The sequence below is a fragment of the Corythoichthys intestinalis genome, chromosome 7, assembly GCF_030265065.1.
Source record: "Corythoichthys intestinalis isolate RoL2023-P3 chromosome 7, ASM3026506v1, whole genome shotgun sequence".
NCBI classification, from domain to species: domain Eukaryota; kingdom Metazoa; phylum Chordata; class Actinopteri; order Syngnathiformes; family Syngnathidae; genus Corythoichthys; species Corythoichthys intestinalis.
In genome coordinates this window covers 27,723,720-27,737,576 of record NC_080401.1, presented here as the reverse complement: position 1 = coordinate 27,737,576, position 13,857 = coordinate 27,723,720, and the positions used below count along the sequence as shown (strand labels likewise).

Below are 13,857 nucleotides of genomic sequence, written 5' to 3'. Positions count from 1 at the left end.
TACTGTCATTTTAATCTGTTTGAGCGGGGCATGCGCGTTAAATGCGTCAAATATTTTAACGTGATTAATTTAAAAAAATAATTACCACCCGTTAACGCAATAATTTTGACAGCCCTAAATAAAATAATATTTTATTTTAAAATTGAAATAAAAATGAATTGTACACATGTGTATTATTCGGCCTTTCAGTTTTTCGGCCAAGTGTTTGCAATATTTGAATTTTGCTTTTGGTACATCCCTACTGTATACACCACACTAAAAGCTGCAGGTGTCCATGTCTTATTATGGGATTTTTACATTGAGAGATGTTACACAGAAATATTTGATTGATCAAAAATATTTTTATTAACCAAATTAACGCGCATCAACACGCCACATTGCGACCTCCGCATTCATGTGCAGTGGCCTGTCACTCCACAAGTCCCACTGTTGTTCTTGGTCACTACACTTACAAAGAAAAGAAAAGAAAATCCACTCAACCTTGCCTTTTAAGCTTACAGTGGACAAAGTACTCGTAAAATCTCAGCCATAGCATCTGATTAGCCTCACGATATGAAATGTTCCACCCACAGGGAGAAACACCTGATTCTCGTTAACAAACTTGATGGAGCATCCGGTTTCTGAGCCTTCAGCCTGCCCCTCCTGACCAGAGTATTCAATTTCTGGTCTATTTTCCCCATTTAGATCGTGAGGCTAGTATTTTCGAGCAATACACATAGGCTGTCTTTGCCATTGAGTGGAAAATCTCAGATGGGAAATGCTGAATAGATTCATCAGTAGAGAATAAAAAACAGTCTTCACGTAGAAGAATAATGGTCAGATTGTTCTGATTTCATCCCAATTCTGTCACTAGCCTCCAGGGACTATATTTGCATGGTGTTTGTGCTTTGATATACTGATGTGATGTAATAAAAGGAATTTATTTCTGAAGCACCTCAGAGAGTAAATTGTCATCCACAGGAAACTTGTCAGTACAATTATATTTCCATTGTGTAGTCCTCTTTTTTGGGAATTGCATAAACACATCATAATAAGCAGTATTTCGTTTCCCAGGTTATACTCTGATGCACCCATCACTAACGCGACCTTACCTGATGACTGAGCCTCCACTTCACACGGATATTATCCACTATGAGAATATTCCTGCATTCCATGTTGTGCGACAGAACATCCTCAAGTGAGAAGCTTTGGATCTTGCAAAAAAAAAAAAAAAAAAAGACAATTATGTTGTTACTCATGAATGCTGTGCATTTCCTACAGTCTCCCATTGGGCAGCCAGGTCATCACTGTTCCAGTGAACTCATCGTTGTCCTGGCACACCAACAGACTCAGAGACAATGGCAAAGATGCATACAACGTCAGCTATGCTTGGAAATTGGTAGGTGAAAATAGAAAATGGTGTAGTCATTAGAGGTGTGCATCGGCACTGCCCTCACGATTCGATTTGATTCGATTCGATTCAGAGGGTCACGATTCGGTTCGATTCGGCAATGCATCGCAATGCATTAAAGCCTGGGATGCATTAAAATTCTAAAGCAAAGCATATTTTTCGTGAATCATGAGGCAACACAAGCGGTCAGACATTAAACAACTTTTTATTGGCTCTTGTGTCACTCCTGGTTGAAGTCAAATGAAAATACTTTCAGATATATATATATTAAAAAAACAAAAAACAGATCACAGCATTTAATTAGTGCTTTGAATGAGACCAGGGCTTTCTCTTTTTTTTTTTTTACACACAGTAGCAGCCTTTCACACAGTGCAACATCTGAACTCCTGTGCAAAATCAGTAATAACAGTCACTGTATTTTAGTCACAACGACCCATCAATAAAAATATTCAAGTAAATATAATAAAGAAAACGGGAAAGAAAATATTGTAGTGCAGCAGCCTCTTTATCGCAATATCAATCCAGGGATCAGTTCAGTTGCAAGCAAAACATCAACTAAATTGCAATGTAGAACAAAAGTAAAATGTAGGCCTAGCCCACTATATATGTGCAATCAACTTAGAAATGCAATCAGTTACTACCACATGAAAATAAAAAATGAAGTGCAGTAGGCCTGAACGATATTGGAAGAAACTATTGCTACGATTTTTTTGGGGTTTGCGATATATTGCGATATTATATTGCGATATTAAAAAAAAATGTACATATATTTTTTTTAAGAAATTTTCACAAGATGACTTAAATAGCTGTTTGGAAAGACTTTAGATGACTCACCATCACCACAGTGTACAGTAATCCCTTGTTTTTCGCGGTTAATGGGGACCAGAACCCGCCGCGATAAGTGAAAAACCGCGAAGTAGCACACCTCCCCCACTTTTTTTTTTTTTTTGTTTGTTTTTTTTTTGTGTGTTTTTTTGTGCTTAATGTATTTATAGAGATTTAGCATTGGAAAGAGATACATATAAGACATGTTTTTTCTCACTTTTCCCCCAAAGTGATTTTAAAAATGTATATAAATAAATGGTTTTTAAGCACTTCAAATGTCTTAATTATGATGTTTTAAACATAACTGTCCAACCAAATCATTTTTGAACAAGAATAAAGTACTGTAGCAGATAAATGCTTGGCTTTATTAAATGCTTCTGTTTATCTACTTTAGCTGTGACCGTTGAAGTGACATGTAGAAATTTCAAACTCCTCATGATCACTTCTGGCATTTAAATGTCTCCAACGTCCCCCACAGGACACACATTCATTCCAGCGCGGCTTCCTTGCAACTGTTTAACAAGTTAAACGATGATTGACAGATGCCTGTGTGAAGTCTGCTTCTTTGGCCAGATCAGAGCCATCGTTGTGCCGCAGTGACTGAGAGGATCAAAAGGCTGGGAGAGGGAGGGTAGGAGGCTGTGCGCAGACCAGAAAGTGAGGCGTATGTGGATAAAAAAAAAAAGAAAAACTATCGCATGTGCTTGCGATGGGACTATTGCGCACACACACATCGCGACGGCGATGTTTAAACGATATATCGTTCAGGCTTAAAGTGCAGCAGCATTTTAGCAGCCATAACAATCTGTTTCAACATGAGAAAATATCATTTTTTTGCAATCGAGAGAGCAGAGAGATAGTAGAGGTTAGATCGGGCCTAAAAAATCCAGCCCGACCCGACATGGCCCACTGGTATTGAAGCCTGACCCGGCCCAGTCCGAAAAACCCGTTTTTTATTTATTTTATTTTATTTTTTTCATTTGTTGGAGAGAGGCGGGGAAAAAAACTGCAGCAGCAGCAATTTATTTTCATTTCTTCGAGTTTTCTTAATGTTCAAATAGTCTACATATTTTATGATCATTATAAAAGCATTTACACAACGAAATAACGCTGGGTAAGTTTAATATAAAAAAAAAAAAATGCGATTTTGCAGACACACAGAGGAGAATATTCAAAAGGACCACATTTGTGTTGCCTTTGTGTGCATAAATAAAAGTGTGTTTCATAACGAATCGCAAGCGCCACAGCAGGAGAAGAAGAAGAAAAAGCGGGCGGCGGCACTGCGTTTGTGTGCCTGCACAAGCAAATGCACAATACAGAGAGCCTGCTCTCGGTTTTATCCCTTTATTTTTTTTTTATATATATAATTTATTAGTCCGGCGCAGCGGCCGGACCTGACCCGACCTAAACGTGAATGCTTAACATTTTGGGCCCGACCCCACCCGTTCGGGTTCGGGCACAAGATCTAACCTCTAAGAGATAGGACATAACATAACAATGGCTGAAGCAGAGAAAGAGGGAGCGAGAAAGATTATTGATGCACCTAAGACATTGAAAGTAGACATCTGGAGACATTTTGGCTTCTACGAGGTTGGTGGGAAACTTGACCAGAGTTATGCAGTGTGTAAAAAATGAAACATGAGAATAATAATACAAATGGGGAAACCCAGTCCGTTGCATCACCGGAATTGCGCAGGGAAGATTTTTGAACGTACTTATATACTGTATTTTAAAATGCACTGAATCGATTCAGCTTGTTGCCCGCATCAAATCGAATCGTCCATGCCCCGCATCGGGATGCATCGCCGCATCGATTATTGTTGACACCACTAGTAGTCATGCATTTTGTGTATTTCCACTACACATAATCTGTACTTTATTTTTGAAGATTTGAAATTAAAAAAAAACATTAACGTTGAAATCATTAATGTGGCACGCATACGACAGCATTAATTATCAACTTTTAACACCAGCTTTTTCATCAGCTGTTACAAAGCAAAAACAACCTTGTAGGGCTGTCCCAAACGATTATTTTTCTCCCGATTTGTCTACAGACATTTTTACCGATTAGTTGACTAGTCTAATCATTTTTTTTTCTACTAATCTTGCAATCAAATTTTTATTACGATTATTAATTCACTAAAACGTTTTGGAACACTTACATTCTTCATCAAAATACTGTACAACTAACACATAAATAACAATAACAAATCACAAATAAACAATGAGGTGAAATGCTGATGGAATAAACTAGTGCAAAAGAATAGAATGTAAACCTATTCAGAACACTGTGACTTCACTTTTCTAACAGGATTCAAAAAAATTCTTACTTTCTCTTTTTGTAGTATGTCCATATTGTTCACAGCGTTAGAGTGAGCACCAGCAGATAAATAAATGTCAAGTATCACTGGAGTGAAGTACGTAAAAAAAACTTTGCTGCACGTTGATGCAACGCAACGACAGAGTATTAGGGCCAAATAAATACAAAAAAAAAAAAAAACTAGATACAAGTCGTAGTATCGCTACAAGAAACAAAAGTCGCATTATTACATGGGGTAATATAGCTGTGAGCATTAGTATAAATTCTTCTACTGATTATAATTTGATGTAGATGAAGCAAAATAATAAGGGTTTCATTATTTGTAAAACCGATTCTAACTCATAAGATGCTTTCAAAATGGTTGATTTTAACAGAGGCAGCAGTGCGCTACATAAAGTATGTAGTTGCTTATTCAGATACAGTACATTAGCCTGACATTAGCCCCTAATACTCTGTTGCACGAAGCACATAAAGGGAACTTCAATTTAAAAAATGGCGTTATATGAACTCATGACCCGCCTGCTTGTTGTCTGCTGTCGTCATCCAAAATTATACCTGGCGCTTCAGATGTTTATTTATAGCCGACGTGCTGCCGTGGTATGCAAGCTTGGTTTACAGTGTACTCTAATTTGTTTCGTTGAAATAAGTCCATGCTTTTTTGGCTTTGTGCCGCTTTCCCTGCTTGAATCCCGAGCGTCCGCCATTCTCAACTTTCCACGCATATATATTTTTTAACCCTTTATTAATCATCGTCAGGATGGTGTGCTCGTCGACGCAGTTACGTCATCGATGACGTCGACTACGTTGACTATTCGGGACAGCTCTATAACCTTGTCATGTGAACATACACCTAGCATTTGAAAAGGCTTTTTTTCATGTGAATACCCTGCCTTTTAGGTTCAGGACACGTCGTTCATTCTGTGCATCGTGTACGTCCAGCCGGAGATTCCAGTGAAACAGCTCAAAAACCTCAACACCGCACCCAGTTCCAAGCTCCTGTACCATCGTTTAGACCTACTGGGTCAGCCCAGCTCTTGCCTCCATTTTAAACAACTTGCGACTGTTGGTAAGATGAAGCTAAATTCCTCAGAATGCAAAATGCTGTTTTATTTGGTGCCATATGAAACCCGCTGTCGTCCCTTTCTCTGCCATACTCAGAATCCCCCACAGTGATGCTGGCAGCCGGCAGCTTCTCATCTCCCTATGAGCACCTCAGTCAGCCAGAAACAAAGCGCATGGTGGAGCACTACACGGCCTACCTTAGCGATAACACTCGGCTCATCGCCAACCCAGGCCTCAAGGTGCACGACTAAAGAAAACATGCATGCAAACGATCCCTTCGTTAATGTTGTTTGTAATCCAAATATTTAGATTCATAACTGTGACTGCAATACTAACATTCATTAAAAATGTGTCTGTTGAAGTGTGGAGGATTTGGCAGTGGGTGTCCAATGTGCAGATCTCTTAAATGTATGAAACTCTGCATCTTTTAAGGAGGGGAGAAAACCCCTGTGTGGTTTTGGCACTCTGTTTGCATTCCTGGTGTGGGGGTGGTGGGGTATGGGTTTGAACTCAACCACACTTGCAACTCTAATGCCCAAGCATGTCTTGAAGGCTTCCCAGAGTGACCAAATCACCCCTTTCAGATGTCTGTAACAATACAGAGATGAGATGGTTTTGTTGCTTTTAAGGTTATACTGTTTCCTCACATATATGTTCCTTGTCACCACCAGTTTACCTTCCTGTCTCCACTCTCACACTCCCTCCTGTTTCATTTTACCCCACCACAGTCCTCTGTCAGGAACGAGGTTATGGCGACCAGTCACGTCACGGATGAGTGGATGACACTAATGGAAATGAGTAGCCTCAACTGCTACATTGTGAGGCGTTACATAGCAACGCCCAGTGGGGTGCTCCGGATTTACCCTGGATCATTGATGGACAAAGCCTTTGACCCGACCCGCAGACAATGGTGAGGCTTACTTCAGATGGAGTGTAGGGGCAAGTGTGTGTATCTGAAGGCTTACTTGTGCACAATTCTTTGCAGTCATTGTTGAGTCAAGATGTTTTTAATTATTTTATGATTAAACACCTCTCCAGACGAAGTACAAATAATGAAGCTGTTCTCTACATTCTACCAAAATATTGCCATGCTGTATTATACAATACTATAATACTGTACCTAACCCTGACACGTGAACTCTCTTGGCTTCGTGCTCTGTTTTCTGCCAGGTACCAGCACGCTGTGGCTAATCCTGGTCTCATCACGTTCACCGGGCCTTACTTGGATGTGGGCGGCGCAGGCTATGTAGTTACCATCAGCCACACTATTCATGCATCCAGGTAAAAAGATGTAGGATTAGTGTTGATAACTGCAAATTTAAGTGCTTGTGAAAGACTATTTCAGACATTTTGCCTGATGGATAAATTCCAGATAACAATGGTTGCAATTTTACCTATGAAGTAGGGAGCAACTTCTTTTTTTTTTTTGTAAGCATGAGAAAATCCGAAGATTTCCTATAGGTAGAATACATTGTCTGCGACAGTGCATTTGCAACCAAAAAGCGTTAAATATGGCTCTATGGTTTAAATGCACTAGTGACCAGTGTTGTTAATCTTACTTTAAAAAGTAATTAATTACAGTTACAAATTACTTCTCCCAAAAAGTAATTGTGTTAGTAACTCAGTTACCTGAATGTAAGAGTAATTAGTTACTTGGCAAAGTAACTGGTGATAATTTTCTTTTTTTTTTTTTTCCTCAAAAAAAAAAAAAAAAAGTCACACGATGTGAAGTTTGAAGGGTTTTTTGAGACAATTGGCCCTAGCCCAATTCTTTACCCTAAACTTAACTAGACACAAGGGTATTGCAGATATTGCGATAACTAGATAGTAACCTTTGCTATGTGTGGAAGTCACTTAATGTTGTGAATCAACTGTTAAAGTTGTTAAAATTGCTCCAGTTATTGCATCAGTTCCCTTCTGTCTACTTTTGACATGTGTAAGTTATAAAACTATTTCATCATTTAAAGATAGATTTAAGTCAAGATTTTGCCGATTTAGGAGCCGTTTAGATAAAAAGTTACATAGGTTTGCTAGGAAGGTTCTCTACAACAGAGCCTTCCTGAGAAGTCTACTGCTTTAAGATGGCGGCTGTTTACTAACGCATCTAGTTCTTTATAATACATGTAGCTAATGCAGCCGTGTCCCCTCTTCCATCTCCCACACTCTCCAAGAGACTCATTTCGCCATGTCTGTCATTTGCATCTAGTTCTGTATATATGTGATATCTACCAAAGCATCATGTGGGCGTAGTTTGTAGGCTATCGGCTACAGTCAGGTATTATTGGAGCCGCCTAGCATAGTTGCATCGCGTTTGCAACGGCGTCACTCTCCCTTGCCTCCTCCCCACTCCTGCTCTGCTCTCTCGTCTCCGTGAGTCAGTCTTTCTCAGACTTTTCTCACGTCAGTCAACCAACATTATAACGCACGCCTTTCCTGCCTCAGAAACGGTAACGGCGTTGCCAAGATGAGAAAAGTTATTAGTTAGATTACTCACTACTGAAGAAAATAACGCCGTTAGTAACGCCGTTATATTCTAACGCCATTATTAACAACACTGCTAGTGACCCACATCCATCTGCTGTGATGCTGTAGCAATAACTTTTCAATGAAGGCTCTTATAAACTGGAGCTTTTGAGAGGCATGTGCTGTAATTGCAGCTGAGATTAGTCTGTTTACATTTCCACTTCAGTGAGCCTAATTTGGAACGTGAGATAGCCATTGCGCCCCTTGTACAACTGTTTACTTGGAAATGCATAGACAGTATCCACGGGTTTGATAAATCCAGATTAGTGCATCATGTTCTGCTCTACAGCAGTTTCTATAAACATTTTCCAGAATGCAAATGAGATGAGGTTTATTGAGGGCAGATAGTTGCGTTAGTGTGGAATGAAGATGTTTTTAACTTTTGTTGCCCCTGGTTATCTTCTGTTTTCCCGCTCTAGCTCTCAGATGGCCCCTGGCTATGCAATTGCTGTGATGGGTATAGACTTCACCCTTCGCTACTTCTATAAAGTTCTGTTGGACCTGCTTCCCATTTGCAACCAGGACAAGGGAAACAAGATCAGGTCGGTAGACGATGGCCCGTGTGGAACATTTACATGCTTTTTTTCTCAGTGTCCGCATTGTGTCTTCTCTTTTTTTTTATGTTATGTGTTTTACCACCAGTTGTTATCAAATTCCTCAGTTTGTTCTGTGTTGTGAATCAGTGAATTCACAAGAGAAGAAAAATGAAAAGAGGGTAGAGGAGATAAGCTGATTATCTTGGCATTCATGTCGGGAATGAGCCATTCTGCATCATCTGCCCCACATACTTTCTTTGGGATTTCTGCCTTCATTTTTTTTTTTCTACTTTATCTGATGCTTTCACTCCCTCCTCACTGTGGTACCACCTCCCCGTCTTTCTGCCCCCAACCACAATCCCTTTCACATCCTCTGTTGTCGTTCAGAGGCCATATAAAACAGGATTAACCAAGAGAGGCTGTGGTTTAGTGGAGTGGGACTTGGCAGAATGAGTGCAATTAGTTGCTTGTCCGGAGAAGGGGAGGATGAAACAACATACCATGTATTCTAGTAACTGGAGATGATGATTGTAAATATAAGTTTGTGTGCATTTAGATGCTTCATAATGGAAGACAGAGGTTACCTGGTAGCCCACCCCACTCTCATTGACCCAAAAGGGCATGCCCCTGCAGAGCAACAGCACATCACACACAAGGTAAAAATCCAAAATAAGGCATTTCAATAGCACACGTAATACAAAAATTGATATCCCTTAATTGCAATAAAAATGTCATTTTATTAAAGGGATCCACGGATAGAGAGACTTGTAGTTCTTAAAAGATAAACATTATTATGAGTTTTAAAAAATAATATTGAAATCTCTCGATTTTTTTTTTTTTTTTTTTTTTTTTTTTTTTTTACAATTTGTAAAATTAGTTTAAGTAGTAGGTCGCCATTTTTGTTGACATCGTAGGGCGGTGGCGTCACATGGTTACATTGCCAGGCTTTCCAGAGTATGACTCGCGACATGAACATGCCATCTCTTCAACCCTTTCAATCTGAACCCGAGAGGAACATTAATGAACATGACAGTGCTATCGATATTTCACAAAACGAGCAGCAAAAGCAAAATGAACGGGAAAGACGGGATGAGATGAGTTGAGAGTTGGGGAAAAAAAGTGTTCTGCCAAAATGTGCTACACCAGCGAAACGTCAAACAAAAGGCGAATTTGAAACCCGAAGTACTACTGTGCGCTTTCAGTTTGATTTGCATACAGACAGAACATACTAAATATGCCTTAAGAAAATACTTAAACGAAGTAATATCAAATAAGTGTGGTTTAAATATGCTACGTGACTAATGTGATCAACAGATCAACAATCTGCTTCAAAGCTACCGCAAGAAAACACTGCTTAAAAGTATGAGAGGGAAACGCATGCAAAATGTATTTTGAGGCAATGAAAAGGTAATAAAAAGACTCAATAAAAACACATGGCGAGTACTCGCCACTTTTAACCGATGAGCGCATGTGTGGGATGTTTCGCTGTGGAGAAGGATTTGCAGTAACCGGTAGTATTCGTCGAGTGACAGTGACAATCTGACAATCTACATCATCACCCTGACCATCCGTTGCGCGCTTAAAACATGGCGCCCTCCATAGGTCAAAACATGTACTAAATATTATAGATTTTTAAATCAATGGCAATATTTTATGTGTTTCTAATAATATATTCTAGTAAAAGAGAACAATTGGGGCTTATGAGAGCCTACAAGTCTTTAAGTCTGAGGTTCCCTTTAAATAAAGACTGTATTATTGCAACAATAAATATTGCAATTGAAAGGCACCCATTGTCTGGACTAATTTAGCACACTAACACAGGATAATTATTAGCATTAAGTTTTGTGACTCTATCATTACTCTTTTTTTCTAATATCAGGAGCCACTTGTTGCCAATGACATACTGAACCACCCCAACTTTGTGAAGAAAAACCTGTGCAATAGCTTCAGTGATCGCACTGTGCAGCGCTTCTACAAGTTCAACACCAGCATCATGGTAAATTTGGACTGACTGAAGAAAAGGTTTCCTGAAGTGATATAACGCTGCCATCGCGTGGTCATCCATAGTGGTGCAACATTAAATTAAACCGTCAGATTTTGTGTCAACAGGGATAATTCATGAAATGGATCCAATTTTTGTATTCCCTGTGGAGTTAACTTTTCTCATATTAATATTCAGACCTCATGTCTTCCATAGGGGGACTTAACCAATCTTGTCCACGGCAGCCATTGCTCTAAGTATCGTCTGACCCGGATACCTGGCACCAATGCCTTTGCTGGTATCGTCAACGAGACGTGTGACTCTTTGGCCTTCTGCGCCTGCAGTACAGTGGACCGCCTTTGTCTCAACTGCCACAGGTACTACCTGACATAACACTTAGCTTGGTCCAAATTTGAAGGATATATGGTTATGTAGGGCTCATCAGAAAAAAAGGTAAATGATCCATGTATCTCAATGTTTTTGTACAATGTACAATGATAAGTAAAGCTATTCTATTCTGTTTGTGCCACCAAGTATAATGAGAACACTTTTCTTTCAGAATGGAGCAGAATGAATGCGAGTGCCCATGTGAGTGCCCTCTAGAGGTGAATGAGTGCACTGGGAACCTCACTAATGCTGAAAACAGGTCAGTAGTGCTGAGCAACACTTGATATCTGTTTTTGTAGATATTTAAGAGTTTTATACACTGTAAAAACACACATCCTTAAAACTAGTTAAATTACCATGTTTTCAGTGTAAATCTACTAGAAATAAGTGAAATTATCTGCCAATGCTTCAAGTAAATTTTTCTCAGATTTCTTGAAGTAAGAAAAATAGCTAGCTGAAAATAAGCTTAACAGACTTATTTCAAAGAAAAACGTAGTATATTTAATTTAAAAAAAAAAAAAACTTTTTAGTCAGAAATGTTCTCAATTCAAGAATAGATATTGTTCAAAACATTATTTGAAAGCAAATGTTTCTTGATTTAAGTGAAAAATAACCACGTTTTAGATGAATAGGCTTAATAAGAATAGTAATATTTGCTTAAAATAAGCGGAATAATCTGACGCATTAATCTGTTAACTAGTCTTTAACACTCAAAACAAGATGGAGAAAATTCTTCGACTAGATTTAAGAAAAAATATCCGATTAAGACGTCATAAATTTTCAGTGTATAAAATGGTGCAATTATTTCCGATTGATTCAGAGCTGCAAAAGTATATATAGCCTGTCACAATTCTTTCTGAATTAGTTGATGACTTATGAATATGACAGAACAAAAAAATCGCATTAGTTTAGACTTTGTATAATATGTACAAGATTGGCAGTTGAACATTTTGAGACCTCGCTGAACTGTTTGCTCCAAAACTCGAGTCGTGCAGATCAATCTCCGGAAATTGAATATTACTTAGAAATCCTGCGAGTGTTCTTCTAAATAATAGTGATACTTCTACCATTTGCTTCCTGCAGTTATCATCATTTGCTTTTTTCATTGTTTTTTTTTTTTTTTTGTGTGTGTGCACATGTGCTTTTGTTTGAATGTCAGATATTTGCTCCCAGCTACAGTGTAACTGTCTGGGTGTTTCTTAAATGAATGTTCTTTTGCTTTCAGCACTCCTAGTACTGTAGCTGTCTCCATATGTCTTCATTTTTTTCTGCCAATCTGTCCATCATTCTATGTGTCTCACATCTTCGCATTCACCCACGCCTTTTCATCAAACATCACAAGTGTCGGAGTGCATGTCCGCCCTCATTTCAGGAAGACGTACAGTTACTGATTTTCGTTAGATAATTTTCCTCCTCCTTTTTCTTAAGTCATGTAATAATTATTCTAATGTTTTCAGAGATCTTTTGTATTATTTTACAGAAAAAGACAACAAGCGGTACAACACTTCTCTGGCTGAATGTATTTTCTATATCATATTTGACAGAAATCCTAGCTGTGAGGTACATCAGGAGCCAATCAGTTTGAATGTGATTGATCCCAGTCTACAGGACACTCTGCCTCAATGTATCAACACCCGCTGCAGCCAGAGATACAGCAGCAGGTGAACACTGTATATGAACATATCCACCGAATAATCTAAGTTTTGATTTCAGTTAGATGCATTATACTACTATTAGATCAAGCTGTTGCAAACTTTAACCATTTGTGCAGCGTGGGAATCAATAGAAATTGTAATTTGAAGATTAGTTGGAGAAAAGTCAGTATTCACTTCAACAAAAAAATAAAGACTGCCAAGCGTATACCTATAAGGTAGCGCCAAAATACAGTGGTACCTCTACATACGATCGCTTCGACACACGAACTTTTCGACATCCGACGTAAAATTTGACTCGCCATTTGTTTCTACATCCGACGACATGCTCGAAATACGACGACAATGGCAGCACCGCAGATGAATGCACGGCGGATTTTCTTGTGTGACAAATCAACACTGGTTTCAGAAAAGGTTGGTACAGGTGGTGAAACAAGGAAAAAGTTGACGCTTACCTTCTAAATGAAGATGCAAATGACAGAAAAATATGAGCGTAGGGTGGGCATCCGTGAAATGGCTCAACAATACATCTCCACGGTCCTCCTCCGACCATCGTTCGCCAGTCTTTATAAGTTAAGCTGACAATTCTTATTGTGGTAACATCTCCAGAGAAATCGCCAGCTTCGCCACGTTTTCATCATTTCTTTCACAACTTATTCAACACAAAACGCCTGCTGTCTGCCGCAATTGACGATGTTCTCAAGAAAGCATTGAAAGCGAAAGTAAACTTTCACCCGCTCCCCTCCCTCTTTGTCACGTCAGCGCCGCGGTGCCTTCAGGTACAGAAAAAAACGTCCGCCTTATTAGAACCCGTTTCGTTACACTATTACAGGAATTATTATTATTATTATATTATTAATCCGATTTTTATTTATTATTTATTTGTTTTGCTATATGTAATTGCCATTTGTAATAGTACCAGCAATATTTTTTAAGGATTTAGTGCAGGTTTTTGGGCTGTGGAACGAATTAATGGAATTATAATGTATTCCTATGGGAAAATCCTGCTCGACATACGACCATTTCGACTTACAAACAACCTCCTGGAACGGATTAACTTCGTATGTAGAGGTACCACTGTATCGGTATTGTGCATGTGTTTTAGTCGATTAAAAACATATCAGTATTCAAAAGAAATCTGTCAGTATTCTCGAGGAAAATTCACAAGAACAAATTAGTGA

At 38.8% G+C, this 13,857-nt stretch overlaps 1 protein-coding gene across 1 annotated transcript in view; it reads left to right on the top strand.

The window, feature by feature from the left end:
• The window catches only part of cachd1 (cache domain containing 1), a 120,234-nt gene that overhangs the window by 81,953 nt on the left and 24,424 nt on the right, over positions 1 to 13,857 (top strand). The window contains exons 11-22 of the mRNA XM_057840771.1: positions 1,054 to 1,177; positions 1,261 to 1,378; positions 5,433 to 5,601; positions 5,694 to 5,836; positions 6,326 to 6,507; positions 6,768 to 6,878; positions 8,540 to 8,662; positions 9,213 to 9,312; positions 10,536 to 10,652; positions 10,854 to 11,014; positions 11,197 to 11,283; positions 12,569 to 12,685. Coding sequence (XP_057696754.1) covers positions 1,054 to 1,177; positions 1,261 to 1,378; positions 5,433 to 5,601; positions 5,694 to 5,836; positions 6,326 to 6,507; positions 6,768 to 6,878; positions 8,540 to 8,662; positions 9,213 to 9,312; positions 10,536 to 10,652; positions 10,854 to 11,014; positions 11,197 to 11,283; positions 12,569 to 12,685 — 1,552 coding nt within the window. The remainder of the gene's footprint in view (positions 1 to 1,053; positions 1,178 to 1,260; positions 1,379 to 5,432; positions 5,602 to 5,693; positions 5,837 to 6,325; positions 6,508 to 6,767; positions 6,879 to 8,539; positions 8,663 to 9,212; positions 9,313 to 10,535; positions 10,653 to 10,853; positions 11,015 to 11,196; positions 11,284 to 12,568; positions 12,686 to 13,857) is intronic.